At 42.5% G+C, this 24121-nt stretch overlaps 1 protein-coding gene and 1 long non-coding RNA gene across 2 annotated transcripts in view; one reads left to right on the forward strand and one right to left on the reverse strand.

Moving 5' to 3' along the window:
- The window catches only part of LOC141774982 (uncharacterized), a 1018885-nt gene that overhangs the window by 912909 nt on the left and 81855 nt on the right, over nt 1-24121 (reverse strand). The window lies entirely within an intron of this gene.
- gfra3 (GDNF family receptor alpha 3) overlaps nt 1-24121 on the forward strand; it is a 47413-nt gene that overhangs the window by 6423 nt on the left and 16869 nt on the right. The window contains exons 2-4 of the mRNA XM_074647831.1: nt 16099-16395; nt 21251-21322; nt 23014-23368. Coding sequence (XP_074503932.1) covers nt 16099-16395; nt 21251-21322; nt 23014-23368 — 724 coding nt within the window. The remainder of the gene's footprint in view (nt 1-16098; nt 16396-21250; nt 21323-23013; nt 23369-24121) is intronic.

Genomic DNA, 24121 nt, shown 5'->3' on the forward strand with positions numbered 1-24121 from the left:
TGTGTGTGTGTGTGTGTGTGTGTGTGTGTGTGTGTGTGTGTGTGAAGGCGTTAGATTGAGTGCTGTATATGTGTGTGTGTGTGTTGGTGTGTCCTTACTCAAACTCAGTGTCGGACTCGAGTCAGTAGTCCCTGAAGGTACCGTCGGAGCCAGGGCTGATCCCAGGTCAGCTGCGGCATGACCTCAGGCCCATCTGCTATCATGATGACAGATGTGTCAGAGACTGGCTTCAGATCTGTGGCTGCACCCACAATCCCCCAGTTAGTCTCTCCGACAGACTGCCATGCCTGTTTGCAGGAGGATCTCTGCCAGACATTTAGTTTGGTTCTTCAAATCTACCTTTTAGTCTAACAGTAGGACACAGTAGGAGTAGGAAGCACCGAACCATATGATATAAAGGGGTCTGTGGCTTCGACCGTGGGAAGTAAATAATCATTTTCAAAAGCAAAGTTCAGCACAAAATCAGTGTTACTAAAAGTCATTTCACACCAAGCACGCAATTTCATCTGAAAAATGGCACAGTAATTAATAAAATCTGATTTTGTTGGTTCTTTTAAGAATGCTTGCACCCCTGTGGAACATTCGTACGACCCTTCAATTTCAGCAGATTATATTATTGATATATTGAATTATATGTTTGACCAATGAAATTCTTTGTTTCTACTGATGTCATCATATATATTGCCGTCATTCTGCATAATAATTTGCCATGTGCTTTTGTTTGTTGCGTATTTTTCGGAGCAATGGTGCTTTGAAACAATGGACTTTTGTTTTCAGGGTAATGAACTGTCGGACAAATCGGCTTTTTTTTGGATCCAATGGGACATTTTTCGGATTATTGGTGTTTCTTAACAATGGGCAGGCAGTCCCATTCTCAACACCTATTAATGTATGACATACTGTACACCGCTACGACTAACTCAACCAAATAATGGACAATATATGACTTGAGATCGCCCAGCAGCTGGGATACGATGAAGATGGTTATGTAGCTGGTATGTGTTTGCTGATGTTATATGTTGGTCACGGAACGGGACTAGCCATAACAGCTAGCGTTAGCATCTAATTTGGGGTCCGATTAGTTTACGTAACTTATTGTGTAGTTAACGTTAGCCCCTTAGTCATTCTCTGTCTGAATAGGTTTTTGTTGTGGACACAGGCTCTATTGAGGAGGAAACTCATCGGGCCTCATTGACGAAAATGGAACACCACTAGGCGGATAATCTGCACTGGAACCGGTGTGCATAGTTGTCATACGGTCAGCTTCAGCTGCTCTTCAGCGAGGAGGATGTGTTTTGCTGCCCTCTCAGTCTCTATTTTCATCAGCTTTTCATAAGAGTCCTCACTGTCTGTTTGCCTCATCCATCTGTTCCCCAACACAGAGAGGCAAAAAAATCTCATGGAGTGCCTGAGATCTCTCCCCTCCAATGATGTCGAGGACTGTGTCTGTGAAATCATACTTCTGGAATAGTTTGTTCTTAGTTTGGGGGGGTCCCTCACTCCTCTGTGCTTCTTTGTAGCCTTCTGCTTCAGGTTCTTCCACCGAAGTCCAACCTGTTCTGACATTCTTAATTGACCACTGCCAGTGGCATTCACTTGCTCCGTTATTTCAGTCCAATAAATCATTTTTGACCTCGGCCGACACGCTGCCTTGGCCAGAGCCACTGAACGTTCTAAACAAGCGCTGATAGTTAATACGCACCACCTCCAGTAATGCATGCATCCCAGAACTGCAGAAGTTCATACCCTTGCTCTTTTGGGCTTCCGTGTTGTCTGTAATTTGGTGAACAGGTTACCCTTTTACACCATATCAGCATAACTGATTTAAGGTGTGACAGTTGCCCAGGCTAATTTTGAGGACCTTAAAGCCTCTGAACACCCACACAGTTGTTTTCATTTAATCTGGCTGATTAGACCTCTTCTCAAGACTGTGTGGGCGGGTATAGGCTAATTGAGTGACATCTTCCTGAGTCTCCTGTTAGGGCGGGACACATTACACCTGTATCCTTCTTATTGGTAGATGGAGATTTTTGACCTAATAAATTCCCATCAAAACTCCGGCCCACCTTCAACCTGTGCAGAGGTCTAATCAGCCAGAATGACTGGAAACACTTTAAATTGGGCTCTCTAAGCAGGAAGTGTTCCTTTGCAATGGCCTGCATTGTGCACCATCTCCGACAGAAGATACAAGCCAAGACAATATGCTGAACTCCCCAACCCACTTGAGCAATACTCAAATAATGAGCTTTATAAACGATACAGATTTGGTCGAGAGGACATCGAGAACATGCCTCTATGAGGAGCCATGCCTTGACTGTGGAGGAGCAGGTGCTGATAGCATTATGTCTCTATGCCTGTGGTTCCTTTTATGAAGTAATTGGACTGACTGGATGGACTGGCTGGCAGTGACTAAATCCACAGTAGGCCGTGTGTTGTATTCAGTGTCATCTGCCCCGGCCAGTCTTCTGGGTCAATTTGTCAAATTCCCTGAGAATGAAGACGAAATTAACTAGAAAAAAAGAGGAAATTTTTCTCATTGGGCAGGATGCCATGCACCATCGGCTTGATCGATTGAACACGTGCATATTCAGGCACCTCATGCAAGAGATTGGTAGTTTGTGAATAGAAAAGGCCACCACGGTACAGCTTGTGGGAAATGCTGACATTATCATCACCAATTCTGTTGTGGTGTCTGTACTATTTTTTGGGCTCCTAATCTTTGGTAGTAATCAACAGCGAATATTCAATATTATTCAGGCGGGTGGGGGGGAGCTCAACCTGCAACGTGCGCGTGACCGCCGTGACCGCCGTGACCGCCGTGACCGACGTGACCGACGTGACCGACGTGACTGCCATGACGCTTTAATCTCTGGCTTAGTAGGCAGCAGGGAGTCATGTCATTAAAGCAGCACAATTCCTCTGTCACACACTCATAGGCTCCCCCACATTTTTTATTTAGCAAAATTGTGTCGTTAGTGTCACAGTCTGTCTTAAAGCCTGACATCACAATCCCCCCAACAGTTTATCCTGTAGGCCTCAACTGATTCACTCTTTTCCAGTCTTTTTCTTTTGAAAACAACAAACTGATCACGGTCCAACTCTGCCGTACAGTAGCCCCCTTTAGCACACAAGGACACTGCAGGAGTCCCTTTGCAAAAATGTAAAGAAAAATGGGAGTCATTCATCACTGTCTGAGACCTTTACAGCCATTCAGACATTATCCAATGTTTTGCTCTCTGATCACAATTAACACTAATTATGGCTCCTCTGTTACCTCGGTTTCTCATAAACAAGGAAGTGAGGGGAAGCAGAATGTAGAGGCTTAGTGATTCAGAGCTTCTGAGTGTCTGTGAAATGTGATTAGAAATGTTCAGGTGACACACTGACTTTTGCACAAATTATTCTGGTTCATTTCAGAAGGGGGAAGAGCGCTGGGTTTCTGGCATGAAGTGGAGAAGGGAGAGGGGAACCAAAGCTCAGCACATGTCGTTGATTTTCTGCAAACTGCTCCATATACTCTTGCTCCCACAATTTTCTTTTTTTATTATTAGATTGGTTGACCTACCCGAGTGCTGCAGAACTAATTTTACCAATATGATGAAGTTTTTTCTCTGTTAAAAGGTCACTCTGCCTCCAATTATTGGCTCTCAACTTAAGCTTTTACTAAGGAATCACAGAATAGGGAGCCAAAGTCCATGCAGCGACCCTTAGATGTCCTCTAATCACAGGCTGCAAACACGCAGTCTGTCTTCACTCTGCTCCAGTCTGGCTCTCCAGTATATGAACCCAATGAAATAGGTATCAAGGAAACCTGCTCCACTGCTGCAAGGCTTTAGTGTGGCATTAAGGTTGGGGAGTCTGAGATGATGTTAATTTCTCTATGGTGGTCAAGGCTGATATTGCTTGTTATCTGTCTTTCTAAGCCAAAATGCTTCTTCACATTACTAGTTATTATTACATAGTTTGCTTGTTTCCTCCATAACAAAAAGTTATATAGTCCCAAAATAGGGTCCACTTTCTAGCTGTTCCTAGAGCTTTTAACTACATCTCCTTCATCTGCTGAGGAAGACGGTGCTGACTCACTTGAGTGACACACTAACATGTGACTTCAAATGTGTTCATGAAATCTGTTTGTGGCTGATGAAAAGGCAGAAAACTCCATCTGCTGATGAAGACTATGTGATACAGTTAAAGAAAAATACGCTTGAAAACTCCAGAAAAAGCTAGTAAGTGGACCTTGAGTTCTCCTAGATCATGGGTGAAATTGCATGTGTAAATTTAAGCCAACTATGAACGACTCCATCTGCTGATGAAATCGTGTGATGAGGATGAAAGCTCTAGAAAAAGCTAGTAGGCTGACCTTGAGTTGGGATTATGTTGTTATAGGGGGCAGGTGTAAATTTTGGCCATAATTTTAGTTTCAAACATTCAAAAAAATGAACATTATTAGGGATGCACAATAGAAATCGATCCGATACATTTTCGGCCGATAATGGGGAATTTATATTATTATTTATTATTCTGATAATTAAATTATAGCTGATAAATACAGCCGATAAATGATGGCCAAATGTATTAGTTTCTCGTGGTCAGAAACACGGTGAAATATACTCTGATTCACAGGAAAAAAACACACAGTCCAGTCAGCATTACTCTCGTTCAGAAACACCAGTGAAACACACCCAGAGGATGCATCAATAGCTCCAAACAGGCACATTAGTCGCTTGCTCTGACATAACCACAGCGGTTATTAAGCAGAACATGGACTGAGTTAAGGTTTGCTGACAGTAACGTTATAAGTTAGCAAAAACGTACACAATTTGGCAGAGTGGCGCTGTTATCCAGCATGCATGTAACGCTAGTTTCATTTTTGTATGGCGTATTCTTGCCCTGCTGTTATTAGTTGGCTTTTTTTAAATAACGATAACTTTAAATTTAGATTGTATGTAGCCAGTAGTAGAGGAAAAATGCTGCCCCCTATTTGTTTGGAGCATGTGGCCAGGTATTACACATTGCACCTTTAAATAAATACCTAGTTTATTGACATGGCAACAGGGCATAGAGTAGATCAGATTGACCTGAAGAAGAAGCCACGGCCTGTTGAGGTTACACTTTGACATTTTAATTTGATCAGATTTTTAAGTGTTTTCACATTGAAGTGGTAGTTCAAATTGCAAATAAAAAGTGACAGCCACTGACCATATTTTTGTTTTTCTAAAGGACCGGAAGTAGCTGAATACATACACGTATTTCTGTAGTAAGTTAAAGGTAACTGGACTTTGCGTGTATAGATTTTAAAGCTCTACTTCGGCTTTACAGTAAAGTGCTAATGAATAATTAAACTAGCTTCCTGTTCATTAACTGATTACCTCAGTCCCCAAAATGTTGACTCCATCCATCTGAAACTGACACGGCATCGTGCGTGAGAATCCATGCGATCATGTCTTCAGTTTGTCTCTTCGATGCTCAGTTGCTCTCCATAGAGCTCGATTTTCCAGCAAACACCGTGGACACTATACTTTCTCCCTGAGTTTCTTTCTTGAATGTTCAATTTAAGTTTGGGTTTTTATAGATGTCTGTCTTTTCTTTTGTCTGTTCATTTGGCTGAGGTTGCCATCACTACTCACTCAACAACCCTCTCTTTGTTCCAAACAAACCCGAAATGTGAAACACATCACTTCCACTTCATCACAGTGCTGGGAGTACTTTCACCCAGAGAAACACTCCGTCCCCCCGTTTCTTCACCGCAGCTGTAGCTCCGAGTCTTTCTGTGGCAAATATAAAAGAGGAAGATATTAGCACAGAGAGAGACGGATAAGAGCTGATAACAGTCAGTATATTCTGACCAGGTAAAGTCAGTGAGACTGTGCAGTGGTAATAATAGAAGTGGAATCACACCGTGGATTAGCTGCAGTAGTTCTTTGTGCTGGGAAATAATCCAGTGAGTTTCACATTAAATCCAACCCTGTGGCTCACAATGTAAGAGACACTGTAAAGGCCAGGAGGAGCTGCTGCTGTTTGTTTATGGTAATTATATTACCACCTCAGAATGTATGTGGTAGGAGGAGTAGATAGCCTCAGGTGATGTTGTATTGACCTCTCTATTACACACCCATAGGGCAGGGCTATTCAATGACAAATTCAATTGAACCAGACACATTCAGGAGCCTATTTCAAACCTTTATTTTTAGCTTATAGTAATGACAAATAATGAATGTAGTAAAAAAAAAGAAAAAAAAAAGCTATGTTTATTCCTTCACTTCTGAAATAAAAAAAAATATATTTTTTGTCACATATCTGACCCAGGCACATCATAATGTGCAGAAACAGACCAAGGTAATATGGCTCTGATCGTAACTCTGCACTTTAGCGTCCCTCTCCTGTGATACCTCGGGAGCGTTTGTCCGTTTCTCAATGTGGTGCCTCTGAATATTATATTCTGTAACTACCTCAACGCACTCATTGCAAATTTAACACATGGATTTGGAATAAATAAAATAATAAATCAATCAAATAAACAAGTATTTGCCAGTTTAAGCGGGGTTAAACTGACAGTTTTCATCGTCAATTCCACATTTCATGGTTGACAGAGACATCATTTTCAGTAGAGCACTTCCCTATACTTGTGACTGTCAGCCAGATGTGATGAAAAACTACTAATATAAGTGTGGTTGGAACTGCATCACATGAGCGACGTTGATGTGTGAAAGATATTATATGCGGTGTCGTTACCCGATCCGTACATGTTGCCTGATCCGAACTGGGCATGTGCAACTCTTAACAGAGATGAGAAGGAAGCGAGATGGCTCACTCGTACACTTCCATACACTATCGTACCTGTAAACTTGTATCTTCTTTTTTTCATAAATCAGTGCTATCGATCACCCTTCATGTCTGTCTGTGAGTTTTTACAAATATTTAACCAATGAAAAGTATTAAAAAGAGCTTGAATCATGGATCATTTTCATAATTACACTGATCCAAAACAGGGGGCTAAAATTACTGGATCAAAAAAGATGCCATATTACTATTATCAGCTATGTAGTATTAGGTGACATTCTCAAGGTGTGGTCAGTATTATTTGTGAGAATTTGACTCTAAGTGTGTTTTCCGCAGTCTGTTGTAATTCTCTAATGTACCAGCTGTCCAGATGTTAGCTGCAAGGGTGTGAGTCCAAACGAAGCGTCCTGGAACGCTCGGTGAGACACGTGACCTAGCGGATGCTGGATTGAGTGAATGTTAAACAAACGTGCCGCTCGGGCTGAATGCTCGTCTTCCTCCAAGCAGCTCTCTCTCTCTCCAGACTCTTCTGTGTATTCACACAGTGCTGGTGTGCAGCAGATGGCATACTGTATGTTCATTGTTTTCAATGGGAAAACAATGATAAACTCCAGCAGCACTGATGGAGAGTGCTGCTGGCCGCCTGCAGACAAAGTGTGGCAACAAAAGTTTTATCGTCCCTTCTGCCGTCTACTGATGACAAACAGGTTTTTGGGAAATTCTAGAAGAAGCCAGTTATTGCATCTCATGGATTATTTGACACAGCACTATATATAGTACTTCAGAAAACAAAGACCCAAAGTACTATTGACTCTTAGCCAAAAGCAAAAACACTTTCATCCAATCCTAATCTTCCAAGTGGACAAATGATCGTGTCCATGCACGTCATAACCTCAGCTCATGTCTTGTTAACACATTCACGTTCCTGAACATCGTAAAAACAGTCTCCAGATGAGCTGAGGGAACAGAGTCACAGAAATCAAGAGTGAAAAAACGATAAACTAATGTTTTATGCACATTTATGGCACACGCATTTATTTATCACACATGTTTTCTGTGTTCTTTTCCAGTAAATGATAAATCAGTGAAGAGCTTTCTTCCTCTTACTGAATGTTTTGGGGTCTGGGAGGAAAAAGGCTTACTGCCAAAGTTAGGCTAAACAATTTCTCTTCCATGCTTGGCCCTCGTTCTAGTCAGCCTGGCCCTCTGGCTTGGCAACATGCACACTGTGGCTTGTTGGACTTCCTGTGGGAACACCTCTTGAGAAACTACAATTACTAGGCAACAACAACAACAACAACAACACTGGCTACCTTATTCATTTCAGTGGGACTTACTTTGGTCCAGTGTGTGTAGGGGGGGGGGTCCCAACTCAGAACACTCTGGACCAAAAAGAAAGAGTAGTACGGCAAACAAAGTTGTTTTTTGGCTCTAGTTGGCAGCTGTGCTCTGTGTTATTAATGTGCTTCTTACTTCACCAGCATTGAGATGGAGAAGAAAATCGTAGAATGTAAAAACCTCATTCAAAGTGACATTTGTAATAATGCAAATTACTGACCTTCCTCAGTGGGATACTGTGTGTTTCACTCCATTTGTCTATTGTTTAATATGTATGTTTTGCAGTGGGTGTGCTGTAGCTGGTGTCCTCTGTATATTCCAACAGAGAGAGCTCAGTAAAGGCCAGCAGACTGTGTTTGATGTGGTATTAGTCTGTCTGGAGCACTGACTGAGCCAGAGTGGTGTGCTTTTGTTGAATTCACTCATCTGTGTAGCGTAGAATAAAGTTGATTAGTGTCACAATATAGAAATATAAATGTCACAGTATTACATGACCTATGATATATATATATAAATAACAGTATGTCGGATTTCCTTGTCTTTTTTTTCTGGGTTGGATTTCTCTGTAACCTATTCTTATCTTTACATCTCTTCTCATTCATATTTTTATATGATCCACTGCTGTTTAAGCAGTTTGAGCAGTTTAAAAAAAACGAGACATGTAACATAAATGTATTAATGAATGAGTTTTAAAGGTGTTGGTAGGAGGTTTTTGTTATCTTTGGACAGAGTCAGGCTAGCTGTTTTTTCTACTGTTTCCAGTCTTTATGTTAAGCTAAGCTTACTGGCTGCTGGCTGCGACTTCATATTTACTGTATAGATATTAAGGTGGTATGAATCTTCTCATCTAACTCTTGGCAATAAGCGAATAAGTATATTCCCTATAATGTGTACTGTTCCTTTAACAATCAACGGGAAATTGCTCAATGGTTTATATACTATCACTGGCTAGTTTTAAAGGGTAACTTTGGTATTTTCCAACCTTGACCCTTTTTCCCATGTTTTTGCGTCTAAGTGACTAACTGGAACAACAGTTCCTGACATTGGTCCAGTACTGAGGGAGAACGCTGTAGATGGCAGCCGCTAACTGAGCTGCGGGGGCAAGTGATCAGCGTCAATGTAGAGTTAAACATTCACTAAAACTTCTTTTTTTTTTGCCACTGACGGGCTCAGATTGTTATTATAAGTGTCTGACAACATTATGGAAAGGAGCCTCCAGAGAATCATCCAAATATTCATGCATGACATTGGAAATCGTTTAGATAACACTAATCTAAGCTTTCTGTACTCCAACACAACAAACTCTCCCAGCTGGCACTCGTGTTTCCAACATGGATGTTTTCCACTATTCCACCTCGCCAGATTCACAACGAGACTTCTCCTTGAGCGAGACTCTTTCCATAATGTCAGACACTTATAATAACAATCAGAGCCTGCCATGACAAAAACAAGCACTTTTAGTCGACGTAAATGACGGTGCCAGCTTGCCCTAATAGCACCATATTGCAGCTCATGAACCACTGCCGTCTACAGCGTTCTCCCTCAATACGGGACCAATTTCAGAAATTGTTGTCCCTATTAGCCAGTTAGACATAAAAACATGGAGAAATAGGGTTGAAAAATTGAAAAAGTTACCCTTTACGTCTAATGAAGGGGAACTCCACCGGTTTTACACATCAAAGTGTGTTTCCAGGTGTTGGGGACTTCTACTTACCTTGCACGGCAGCTGGATTCTCGTGATATCACAACATCGTGCAGGAAACGCGGGATCAAATGTCACACAAAAATCCATCCTGTCAAGCTTCAAGTAACGAATTTGTGTCCGTCCAAGCCAGTGCACGGACCAATCAGCGTCCTGTGAGGAGCTGCTGTCAGCTAACTGCGGGTTTAGAGCTTTGTGAGATGACACAGAGCGACGACTGTTCGTTCAAAACAAGAATGGCGGATCTAAAGAGGTTAGCGTAGATACTGCAGTAGCATCAGTTCTATAAGAACTGGAGAGTATTTCTTCATTGAAAGAGGAGCAAAGAACGGCACTGAAGGCTTTTTTAGATGGAAAAGATGTTTTCGCTCTTCTCCCAACTGGCTTCGGCAAGAGTTTGATTGACAGACAGATCCAATCACCAGGTTTTTTTTTTTAAAGTGTCTGCCCTTTTCCAAACAATCTCCATCGACGGCTTCTCAGATGGTTCTGTGTAACAAACAGATTAGAAGATCTACTGCATATGTAGAAGAGGTAGTATAAAGCCTTAAGTGTCTGCAGAGGGAGCTGTGTAAAGGCTGACGAATGTCCTCAAGTGATGTCACTTGAGTCAGTGTCGGCTGGGTCTGAAGACTACAAGTTAGAAAAGTAAATAAATCTGGAGGTGTGGAGATAGAAAGAAGTGATCGTACCAGGCCTCTGTGGCTCCTCCTTTAGTTATGATGATTAAATGCTGCTTTTTTTTATCTTCACAGAATTCAAATTCCACACTTTTTTTCTGAATGCTGGATGCATACTTTAAAAGCCTTATTTTAACATTTTATCTAAACAGTGCGTTCAGCTTAACAGTCCATTCACACAGTTAATTAATCTGTTGCCTCGGCTTAGCAGCTGATCTGAATGCCAACAGTTTTTTTCCCATGTGGCTCCAGGTGGGCTACATTGGAGTTTCTTTATTCAAACCGCTAAAGTGAGTTCATTGGACTTTTTTCGTGTGAAATTAAACACCTTTTTGTTCTTTGTCAAAAATTGTGAAGCAGTTTTATTTCGAACTGGCAGGGTGACTGAGAAGACCCTCCACAGGAACATAACACTACTTGGCTCAGTCATAACTGAGACTCACACAAAGTCTCTCTGCAGAGAGGACATTTATGTGTGATGACCCTATAGGAGCACTGGGTTTAAAGGGGAAAAAATACTGTGTTTCCTGTGCAGCGGAGATGAAAATGTTTGTAAAAGTTTGATGATGCGACGCTGGCATGTCTACAGCACAGCCTCTGGTCAGAGAGGTGATCGGGATCAAGCCTCGAGTCTGATGTGTGGACAAAGTGAGTTGTGGTGGGACGGGGGCCGCTCCACAAAGGCTGTTTGTTCAACCAACAATGTTTTATGTATGTGGTTAGTCTTTCATCAGCACACTCAGTATTCAATTTACATACTGTCTACTGATCCGGCACTGAATGTTAAGCTGTTTATGCTCTCTCAGCCACTTTATTCTGACACCGAGATGTGTGTGTGTGGAAGTCAATGTGAGTATGTATGTATGTGTGTGTGTGTGTGTCTTAGACAGATTGCTTTGCCCCCTCCACCCCCTCCCCTGTGGTTGTGCAGTATTGTGTTCTGGTAGTAATGATGGGTTCTCTCCCTCCCAGCAGGACACATACATAAAAGGGTCCTTCTCAGGGCAGCCATGCGCGTGAGTGTGTTTGTGTTGTTTTTTTACGATTGCGTGTGTGTGTGCGTGCGTGCGTGCATATGTGCGCATCTTTGTGTGATTCTAAGAACATCATTTCTCGGCGGTGCATGCTGATTGTGCCTCATACTGTGCGCGTGTCCAACCCATCAAGGTTCACATTGGCACGCTCTCTCTCCCCGTGTCTGCCTCTATCTCTCTCGCCCTCTCCTTCGCTCCCCACCTCTCCCTTTTTCCATCCATCTTTTCCGTTCCCCTATTTCTCCTCCCCGTATGACATTTCTGCTGTCCTCAAACAACTTCTCTCTGCACTTCCCCATGTGCATATATCAGCTATTGGATTTTACCAGGGGAGCCTCTCCTTTTGGCTATTGCAAATCGAAGCAGCCACACTTCAGAAAACATCAGCTCCTCTTCGGAGAAACTTTGGGTTCCGCACAATTCAACCGCAGTCTGCAATAAATGAAAACTTGCTGCGAGTACGCCTGTCACAATGATTGCTTTATTGAGTTGTCGTACAATTCATGGACGTGACCAGGGTTGCCCCTAGTCAACTAATTGGTTGTTTGCTCTTAGTCGACGCCGATTTACTTAGCCGATTATTCATTTTCGACTTATTTCTAAGAGACCTGTGAGCACATCTGTGATAAACACAAGATTAAAAGTGGTGCTTTTGTGTGATTCTTTGTGGAGAAACTCGGTTTCACAGATTTGGCGATTAAATCAACTAATCAATGAGTCAACCAAATCGTACGAGTGTTAGTCGACTAAGAATTTCTTTGTTCAAGGACAGTCTGAGACATGACCTTGATCCTTTTTTCTGCCCGTTGTGTTTACATAAAACAACATGTCAACCAACATAATACCTGAATAAACAGCTGGGTTTTCCCTATACCATTATAAGACTTGGGCATCGTTAACAAAGCCCAAGAGTCCATTTTATTTCATGTTTTGGTTGTGTGGTTTTATTTAATTCATTTAGGATGTTTTGTCATATATTTTTCACGTTGTTGAATATTATATAGAAGTTCATTGCTCTTTTAAAGGGTGTGCTTGTATTATATGCTATTATATTATCATTATATCAGTGGTATAATATGGTCTTAAAATGACAATAATATAGTTTATTGCAATTATTTCTGGGACAATATATCGTCCAACAAAATGAGTTCTTGTGACAGGCCTGGCTTAGACACCCACTCACCCACGGCTGAATATCTCGGCTTAAGAGCATCTACTGTAGTTTGTCATAAAAGAAAAGTAAACAGAAAAGTATCTGGTTGAAAAAAAGAGCAAAAACAGGATGTGCATTGAAAGTTGAATGAGTAGAAGCAATCTGTGTGCTTGTCCTTGACTATGGGCATGACGTCTGGCCCACAGTGTTCTCTTTCACACCTTGGAGTGGTTCAAACAAACTCTGGTACTGTTTAGTTTACCTGTTTGGCAATTCTGATGTGAACCATCAACCACAGCGAGAATGCTTGAAAAGGAGACTCACGGTCTGCTTACAATCAAACTCAGATGTGGTTCGTTTGTGGTGTGAGTAATACAGACCAAATACAGGATTCAAAGATTGTTTGATGCTCCATCAGAGCATGAATTCATACCTGAACTGTTAACCCCCGAACAGATATCATAGAGATAGCAACCATGTCATGCTAGCTTGCCGGGAGGGAGGCTCAGTAATGCTCCAAAGGTTTGGCTAAATTTTGATGAGGAAAAACTGGCATGGTCATTTTCAAAGGGGTTCCTTGACCTCTGACCTCCAGATGTGGATGAAAATGGGTTCTGTGGGAACCCATGAGTCTCCCCTTTACAGACATGCCCACTTTATAATAATCACATGCAGTTTGGGGCAAAACATGCAGTTTTTTTGTATGCAGTATAAAGTTATTTTCGGCTATTCTAAATTGGTTTCTGCATACTGGGGTTCATGAACAGTCTTGGAATTACATAACTTTGGTATCACTGGAAAGCTGAGACTCTTGTGGCCCAAATGTATTCATGTGTGATGATGTTCTTTTTTTTTAAACTTGACATCACTGTATAAAATGACCTGTGGTGACCTCTAGGATAATCACAGCCTCATGAAACTTTACAGCCATAAACTACAGACCTAGAGCATTCAGAGGATGGATAGCTTTCCTAGGTTTATTAACAATAAGGGGGATTCTGAGCAGTTTCCAGAACAAGAAGTGCTCACCATCCAATCACATTAGTTCTGCATTTTTGCAGAAGTCTCCAAATTACAAAAGTTTTTCTATACCAAATCACAGCATGGCTTTTTATGTGGTGTTCCTCACATTAATCTTCAGGTTCCCAGTTTTCAGATGATGTACACCACTTCTATGTGACATCTGTTGACCTGCTATCTCCCCCTAAAGACCCCCTGTACCCCCCTAAAAAAAGACAAAAAACATTCTACCGTGGGTCTCAGAGGGTTGAATTACTGCAATATATTTATAAGCATGGCAACTGTCAAGTAAGTGATCTGCTTAGATCTATGTTAGGAACCTATTGCGTCTTCTGCAACGATAGACGATGGGGACGATAGAAAATGTGTTTAGGACGCAGTAAACTCACGATCGACGTGTCCAGGGGACGCACCCTATTGTTTCCCTGATAATGCTAAATTGCAAAGCTGTAGACATTTTTAGACAGCAGAGATTACAACTAGAAAGACGAAAAAAAATAACTTTAGAAGACAACGTTGGTGAGTTTTATGGATATGGACGAAACTAAGTTACGATGTCGCACTTGTACACACGATGGACTTGTATATTTTCATGGGAGCTGTATCTGTGCTCACAAAGTTATCGTTGTTTAACTTTGTTTAAATCACAAAGGTGTCAGTTTCTCGTGCTGTAGTAGAGCAGATTGGTCTTAGAATGTGGACAGTAAACGGATCTTTTTTTTCAGAAAAGACTGATGAAAGAAATGCTGAATGAGTGACTGCATTGAGTTAGAGAAGCCAGTGGAACAGAGGTTAGCCCTGACATGACCTCATGACTTATTTCATCCCATAATATTGGACCCATTATTCACAAGCCACATATCTTCCGAGCACTCTCTGACACTAAAATGTCATTTTTCAGACAAATCAGGAGAATATTAACTTTGTCCGAGACCTGTCTGATATCTCTTCTCTCTGCTAAATCGTCTGTCTGGTGACTTTACTAAGGGCCTGTGGCACTCACCTCGATCCTAACAAATGCATAGAGAGGGTGGTCACGGGGGAGCTGACCACCATGGTGGGTGAGAGTCTGGACCCGCTCCAGTTTGACTGCAGGGTGAAACAGGGAGTTGCGGATGCCAGCCTAACTCTTCTGGGTACAGTGGCTAGGAACCTCTATGAACTCATATCAGGATTTTATTCACGGACTTTTCATCTGCTTTTAATACAGTAAACACAAACTTCTGCACCGCCTCCAAGGACTAACTCTGGACTAACCAGGAGAGCTCCCTGGAACTGAACATGAGTAAGACCAAAGAGCTGTGCTGCGGGGGGGCGCTGGGCACCTGGCACCCCAAACCCTCTCTCTGGACCACTCAGGCTGGAGGGGCAGCTGGTGGAACAGGTCGAGATCTTTTAATACCCGTTGGCACTAAGATCTACCACCATCTGTCCTCCGCGCAACATGTGGACAGGGTCTACAAAAAGGCCCGACAGCGTATGTTTCTCCTGAGGAGGCTGAAAGGTTTCAATGTCAAACAGGACATTTTAACAGCAGTATACCGACCGCCCATCGAATCAGTCCTCACAGACAACATTGCAGAGAAGGGCATGGAAAAAATCACAAGAATCATCAAGCATGCACCCAAATCAGCGGCACCCCATCAAGCACAACTCTGAGACCTTTACAATCATGCAGTAAAAAGAAAGGCAAACTTCATCACTAAGCACCCTCCACACCAGCTACACCACTCCGTCCAGCTACTCCCATCAGGCAGCCGCTTCAGAACACCTCTGGCCAAAAAGAGAACTTACAAAAACAAAAATAGACTGTCACTACTTTTAATGCAGCTTTGCACACCTGCAAGTTTTGATAAATCGTATTAGTCTAGTATCAACGTTAAACTGTGTCAAAATGTTAAGCTAACATCAACTAATGTTCTTAAACTCCCTAACTAACTAATTTCCATAATGCTAAATATGGCAATCACAATTTCAGAACCAACTGGAGATGAGAAAAAGGAGAAACAAATGGAGAACCGCTGCTTCGAAGACGTATTTTATGGTTACGCCGTTGTCTAGGACGCATCAGGACGCATCGACAGACTACAAAAGATATGTGGTCAAATGCGTCCCAGACCACCTCGGCAAGCGGTTTGAGTGCTGGAATCACAATGTGTCTTGGTGGTTGTTTCCACTTGTATTTAGCTCTCCTCTTGTGAGCCGGTCACCCAATCTGCATGTTTATTCCAGGAGTAAACAGGGTCACTGCGTCACCATACCTCTAGAACCACGTATCTCGCACAGACGCACACATTTTTTTGCTGTACTTTCTGGTGTGTCCAGGCCTTGACATGTGGTTTTCGTGACTTCTTTAACAGGTCTCTCTCCATCTCTTTTGTCCTCTCTTAGGTGTGTTGCCATCCTCAGCACCCATCTTCCCCTTCCCTCCCTCTCCCACCGACTGTGTTGAAGCTCATCGAGTGTGTTCCGACGACCTCCGGTGCGAGGCGTTGTACCGGGGCTTGGAGTTGTGTGCGGCCGACGCGGCGGTGTCCCCGCTGGGGGAGCAGGTGGCTGCCGAGTGCCTGGAGAGACAGGACGCTCTGCTGGCTAAACACCCCGCTCTCTTGGCTTGCAAGTGCCAGCGCGGCTTCCGCAAGGAGGAGCAGTGCCTGCGCATATACTGGAGGGTTCGTCTGCTGCCAGGTCAGTCAGGTCTCTGCTGGGGCTGGGGGTGTGGGGGATGTATACTAGCTTATCCAGTTCAAGGTCGTGGGGTATAGGGATGTCAAGAGAACCGATACTTCGGTACCATGTCGAAAATTCTGAAAACGTGACAGTACTTGTGTTTCTACAGTACCGCAGGTACAATACAGCGTTCCGACGTCCTGGGGACGATAGAAAATGTGTTTAGGACGCAGTAAACTCACGATCGACGTGTCCAGGGGACGCACCCTATTGTTTCCCTGATAATGCTAAATTGCAAACAATAAATCTGTGTTGTAATCAGCAGGATGAGAGCTAGTTAACATTGGCTGTTAGCTCTGTGCAGGACTGTGTTGCTTACTGGCTGCTAACAGCTAACGTTAACTAGCTCTCGTCCTGCTGATTTCAACACGGGAGGCACCATTGATTTACATTATGATGCGTTCGTATTACTATTAGTCAAAGGTAAATTATAACGTACTGGTGTGTTCAACTGTAATCTTGTAAAATGTAGTTTTTGTTGAGAAACTTGAATAAATACAATTGTTTTATATACAATATAAAATAAATAATAGAGAGTGAATTATGACCTGTTAAAGGGACTGTTTGTAACTTTTTAAGCGTATAAATGTACCGGGTCGGGACACATGCGCGCTCGCGTGTGGCCGGAGCCTCTCCTCCTCTGCCTGCTTAACTTCTCTCAGACACCGCGCGCGTTCTCGCTCTGCTTGCTCCACCTCTAGACGTGAACGCGCGCTCACTCCACACTGCAGAAGAGTTAGTTTAGCTCTGAGAATATCTAGTGAATGTACAGTGGACGTTTGTACAGAAATAACTGCTGCGGCTCCTCCAGACCAACAGAGGTTTCCCGTGTCTTGTGAAGTGACGGGGCTCCGCAGCGAGAAACGTTATCAGCGGCACCCGGTCGGAGATGGTAACGTTTCTCTTCCTGCTCAGCCCCGGTGCGACCCGCTTTTCCTGCTCAGCCTCGACACCGGAGGCTGAGCAGGAAAAGCCAGCATTGATTCATGAAGAGACCTCCGTCTGGTCAGCTAACATTACTGCCAAGCAGCTGAAATATAGACTGATATTGTGGTTTTAGCTGACGTGTGTCGCCTCACTGTTTTGAGCGATGCTCGTTCAGGTATATTTAGAGCGAGCAAGCGCGAGCCCGACGCTGACTTTCGTTGACTCAACGGCCACAGGTGTCGCTGTTAACAACCAATTCTAAAAGTTACAAATAGACCCTTTAACTTCCAAACAAAAACCAGTATGCAAACAGCAATTAAGGAGTTTATGTTGAAGTATATAGGCTTTATTGTTTTATTTTTGTTTTTTTTAACGAGGCATTGAATTGGTATCTAGAACCGTGGAATTTCAGTGGTATCGATTGCAAAATTTCTGGTATCATGACATTCTTAATGGGGAAGCCAATCCCAGTATGGATGTAGTGAGAGGGTACATTCAGGTTGCTAGTAGCTGTTTTTAGCCAACAACCTCCTATAAGCCCGATGCACACTACCTGCTCAGCACCAGCACAGTAGACACAAAAAGTTAAAAACTAGCTGGTGAACATAGTGGAGAACGTAGCAGCTAAAGAGACAGATATTTCCCTCCGGAGTTGGTGGAGACCAAACCAGAGCTAAAAGAGAGAGAATGGACTTACATTCATCAGGTGGACACTATAGTGTACGGGGTTACACAGGGATGGTTGGCTGATGTCCTTATATGAACTCCAGCTGATGTCTGTGCTGTCCTCACAGGGGAAGTGTAAAGCACATCGTAAAGTGATGTTAATGTTGCTCTGTGTCTGCTGGATGTGTAAATAGTTAACGGTATGCTAACAAGTGAGCTATAACAACTCAAACATGGGCATGAAGGACAAAACAACAGTATCAGTGCAGCTTTCATTGCAAGACACGCATTCAGTAATTGTCCCGCTTGTGACCACAGTGGCTGCTGTTCAGCTGAAGTTACATCGGCTCACTTTAAAGGATAAAGCTGAGCTATTCTTAATTTTATTTTCTAAAAATCCCCTACAAAATACCAGCACCAACAATGTGTTACTCCATCGGTCAATGCTTTCTGACTTCCCTACTCTCAGCCTCAAACCTCACATTTAAAAATGTCTCAATAATTTAAAAAAACTTTATATAAATAGTGTATTTTCCGCGGTGGATTAATCCACATTTAGTGCTCTAGTAGGGAGTATTTGGGCCAGCAGGACGGTGTATATGAGATTGAGTCAAAATAAACTACAGTGTGTGTCACCGAGTGCAACGGTGTGGATCATTGATGTGTTTTTATACAACAATGGAGCTCTATGGCAGAACTTTGGATACACAGACAGTATGTGTCAGTAGTTTCAATTTATTTATTTTTGGTTTTGCTGTTTTCATCAGTCTTGCTGACAATAAGAAAAACAGAAGTCAATGCCAGCATTATCCTTTAAAGCTCTTAAGGATTGTTAAAGTTTGGTCCCACCATGTGAAATGAGTCCGGCCGCAGCACACGCCTCATGTACATTAAAGCAATACGCCACCGGCGTTTGTTGTAATTTACACACACAGACAGACAACCAGAGAAACATCCTGGAGTAGACTATAGAAAACCAATCTGTGATCATGGCTACAGCAGCACAGAATGGACAGTGGATGTCCAGCTCAAAGACCAGTGTACGTTTATTCCATTACCCTCATCTGAACACTTTTACGCAAACCTGGATCATCTTTCTTTAACCATAAAATACGTCATCATCTCAAACCAGCCTCATGTAGAAGTGAGGTCCAGTCAAAAAGACCTCTCACACACACGCACACACACACACACACAGTAACTGAAGCATACCCGGAGTGCTGGTGTGATGTGTGCATCAGTAAGTGAGCTAACGCTAGCCAGCGGACTCCTCCTCCCCTGTGGCCTATTAGTCAGCGGAGCATTAGTGTAATTACACACTCTTCAGTTCCTAACACTGCTAGGCTGCTCTAGCGTGTCATTACCATAAATATATAGCCTAGAATAGGATTTACATACATAAACACTTTACATGCCATTACATTCTTCATTGAGTTTGAACTTTTGATTATGCTTAAATAATTTGCAGCAACAAAGGGCTCGTCCACCAGTCCATCAACGCTCACGGTGACATCGGGTCTGCCCACCTATCATCCTCACCTTTATTCTCACGTTGGCCATGTTGATGAGGTTTAAATGACAGAGGGGCCGTAGTATTGAGGTTTGTTTTTATGACGTTGTGCTGCATGGATATAAAGCCCTCTGTAATAAGAAGAACAATGATGATGTCAAAAGAGGAGAGTGGAAGAGAAGATTGATACCACTCTTATTGTGCATTAAGTAGAGCTGGAGCCTGGGGGGTGATTAGCCTCGCTCAGCAAAAAAATAGTTACTCCACGTAACTCCCTCTAGTCTAGAACAACACATTTTATATCCACTTTTGCATTTTTATTCGTGTCTGTCTGTTTTAATCAAACAAATGAGCTGTAACATTTTAATTAGTGAGCTTTAGAGGTGTTGGTAGTCTCTTTTTTTAAACTTTTGACAGAGCCAGGGTAGCTGTAACACACCGTTTATGCTAAGCTCTATAGGCTTACTATGTCCTGACTTTAGCTCCATACTTAACAAAGAGAGTTGAGATTGATATTGATCTTCTCACCCCATTCTCTTTCATAGTTTTGCTTCATTTTACCCAAAGTTACACAGCCCTGTCTTTGAAATGATGGTGACTTCCACCAATCAATGTGAGCACTCCAGTCCAGTCGAGGAAGGCTGAGCCAGTTGGACTGTTTTTAAGTTACATTAGTGCTTGTGGTCCAGACATTCATGTTCCCCACAGGATACAATCTTAATCACAGACTCACAGAGGCACGTTTTGAATGTGCAAAGGGATGCTTTTACTTCAGGGACCCCTCTCTACAGTGTAGAGGAGATGCAGGGGAGGACGTTGTTCTTCTAATTAGCTTTTGTAAAGTAAATGTCAATTCAGTGCAGTGAACTGTCAGAAAATACGCTGACAACTTAATTTAGACAGAGAATATACTGTATCTCGGTTATCATGATGGTGAAGCCAGTATAACTGGGTTTGATCTGTTTATCACTCTTTTATACAGTATGACTGCATTATAATGTCGGGTGATTTGGACAGTGTGGGTCCATGTTTGATGTTGCAGATGACTCATGTTTACGCTCATGATCCTCTTATCATTGGAGGGTTTTCCACCACTGTCATATCTCTTTCCTGAATTGCTTACTCGTATATATACCTCCATAAAGTGTTATCTTGACTCTTTGTGCAGTGACATAACTGACCATAATAACCTCGGTATCATAAAGGAAAAGGTTAAAGTTTTAAAACAGGGATCAAACAGTAATCATCAGACTTTTATGTTCAGCAGTTGAAAGCTTGCTAAATACTTGCCTGTTTATAGGTCATGAAAATCTGATGTCAGACACAAGGTAACTTAAAGTTAGTTTTGCAAGAAGGAGTTTGAACACCACATTTTCAAACTGACCTGTCTCAGAGTGGACATGGCCTTAATGATCACAGCCAACGTAACAGCTTTTCTTTAACGGGACAACTCTAAAAAACATAGTAACGCATTTGTTTTATTAATCTTTGTAAATCATTTCTTGGCCCCGTTGCAGATGACATTGATGACCTCCTTCCAGTGCATTTGAGGGAGGTCACATTGAGTTTCATTGGTGTGTTTCTCAAATACCGTTCGCTCTCTTTGCCACTGTTTGTCTTACATTTATTCCTTCCAAGCTACTGTGGGTCACATTGTAAATGATCCATCGATTGTTGGCCAACGTTTGTGTGTTCCTTTTTACCATGCAGGGGAGGATGAGCTGGAAATATCTCCCTATGACGACACACGAATGGATACTCGCATGGCCTCCTTAGTGGCAGGTAAAACACACTCCGATACATGCACACAGACACGCGCACACACACAGCAGTCATTTGTGGAGTCTTTGTAATGAGTTTGAGCTGGTGTACATCACTGTCACACACGTAGTCATACAAGTGAAGCTGCTCAATGAATCATAAGCCTCAGACATGCTTATTAATATGTATCAGGGAAGATATAGTAACTAGTGTCCAGCTGAGGACAGTCTGTTCCTCTCTCCTTTTTTTCAGACTCAGCACCTATTTACACCTTCTGAATGTGTCTTTGTACATTCATATTGGTGGTGCTGGGTAACCTGGGCTGGATTAGCTAGACCAGCCAGACTTTCAAACGAAATTGATATGAAAATGAAATTGTTGATTTGTTGGCTGGCTTATTTTTCAGTTGTGGGGCCAGAAAAATAGCTTTAAAGTTCATAAGGATGAAGATATACACCCTGGGCTGGATTTGACTACTGAGCTAGCAGGTTACAGTCAGTCATTACTCACATTACTTTTGCCCCACTGGAAGTGGAGCCCAAGGATCAAACCCAAAGGAACACCCTGTGTTACCTTGAATTCTCGAAGAAAGTTTTTCTCTCATGCCTCCATGGTGAGTGAAGAATCAAAAACTGAGAAAAGTCTTGATGAATTGAAGTAAACGGGGGCCGTGTGGAGGCATGCGAGAAAAACAAAGTTTTCTTCACAAATTCAAGGTAAGACAGGGTGGGTTACTGATATACAAATGGTCATTTTGTGCATGAAGTATTCACTTTAAATTTTGCTGTGGATATTCATAGAGGATAAATCATCATGATTGTCCACCACATGACCAAAGTTTCTTTTACCAAATGGTGATCATTTGGTCAAACTTTGACCCTTTGGCCCTGTCTTTGCCTTTTTCTATTTTGGATAGCCATGAAGTTTACTGAGCATAGGCATACGCACCCCAGAGGATGAACCCATTCCCATTTTGGAGATTACATGAGTTTTCCTTTACCACCACCCTCAGGACAAAGTAAACTCTACATTTTTGCTCCAACACTTGTAAGGTTCCCAAAGTAGCAGGCTGCTGGTGGCCTGGTCTGCCAGGGGACGACTTATTTCATTTAACTTACGAGTTTCTTCCTCTGGGATTCCTACTCTCACCCAGTCTGCAAATGGTGAATTTTCCCCTACTTTAAGGACACCAAATGATGGTGTTTTAATACCAATCCTTAGTTTATTTCATCTGTAATTTAGTTTTTCTTTAGTTTATTTGAGTTTACTGTTAAGTTTGTGAGTTAATTACCTCTAATCTTTTTTGGGATCAGTTCAATTTAAGGGAAGGCTACTGAGGAAGGATGATGACCATTAATGAAGTGAGAGGCTATAGTTGTTAAGAAAACCAAAGTAGAAACAGCTTTCAGTCCCATAATTGTCACTCTTTGCACACAAACGCTGAGTATACATCGACATATTTCCACAAGCCTCCTTTCTGTCAGAATGTTAAAATCTAACCAATAGGAACTCTGAACCTTAACTGTGTGGGAGTTTTTATTCCCCATGTTTACACATAACATATGTAGTCCTGTAGATTAAACGATAATAGCTATAAAATGTACTTTTTGAGCAATTATTGTATGAGGCTTGGCACTTCCATTTCCCTCTTCATAACTCTCTGTATATGTGTTTTGTGTTTGGCTAATTCGACTCTTCCTCACCCCCCTCAGCCTCATCTTTCATGCAACTGGATGGTGAGAACCAGTGCCTGAAGGCAGCACAGGACTGCGGCCTGTACGAGAAGTGTGGCTCTCTGCGATCAGAGTATGTCCTGGCCTGCACCAAACGGGTGCCCGGAACCAACCGATGCAACCAGCACAAGTGCCACCGGGCCCTGCGGCGCTTCCTTGAGAGGGTCCCTGAGGAGTACAGCTTGGGTGTCCTGTTCTGCCCCTGCACCAACACTCTGTGCGGTGAGAGGAGGAGGAAAACCATCGTGCCGTCCTGCTCCTACCAGGAGATGGAGGGTCTGCAACCTAACTGCCTCCACCAGCAGAGCTTCTGCCGCCGAGATGACCTCTGCAGGTTAGACGGCTGATGTTGTTTGTTAATATATTACTATAAAATTATATTATATAGGGCAGGTGTAGAGATGCACAAATTGCAACCGTCTTGGACGATTCTGATTTCTGTTGTTTTTAAAGTCTGACCTGCCGATTCAGATTTTTGCATATTCCTAAGAACTATAATTGACAGCATACACAAACATTTTTGTAACTTTTCTTTCATGGAAAATTTAAATTTAATTGTATATTCATAATATAACATTGACATTTAAAGCAGCAGTGGGTAGAAATGGAGCAAATATTAGAAAAAGTTATTTTCATAAAATGGTCACTATGTCCTGACAGTAGTGCATGAGACAGGTGATCTGAAAAAAAAGCATGTGTCTCGGTGTCCTCCGGTGCTCCTAATGGCATCTGCAAGATTTCACAGACCGGAGGAAAACAACCAATCAGAGCCGATCTGGAGTCTGCCATCTCTGAGCAGCTGTCAATCACTCACGAACTCCGATCACACGGTCAAACTAGGCAGCGCTGATCAAATATGAATCAATATTGTGTTACTGTAATGCCTATGTCTCTCCTCAAATGTTTTCAGAAACATCTTGTAGTGTACTGTTTAGCTGGCAAATGAGAAAGTTTGTGACCCGGCACACTTTGAGATCAGTTAAGGAAATACCAAGCATCGCCCACCAGCCGGAGCACAGCCAATAGAAACGCTCTCTCTCTGAAATGACCTGTGATTGGCCAAAGTCTCCCGTCACGGGCTAGATGT

The sequence above is a fragment of the Sebastes fasciatus genome, chromosome 10 (genome assembly GCF_043250625.1).
Source record: "Sebastes fasciatus isolate fSebFas1 chromosome 10, fSebFas1.pri, whole genome shotgun sequence".
In the NCBI taxonomy this organism is placed as follows: Eukaryota; Metazoa; Chordata; class Actinopteri; order Perciformes; family Sebastidae; genus Sebastes; species Sebastes fasciatus.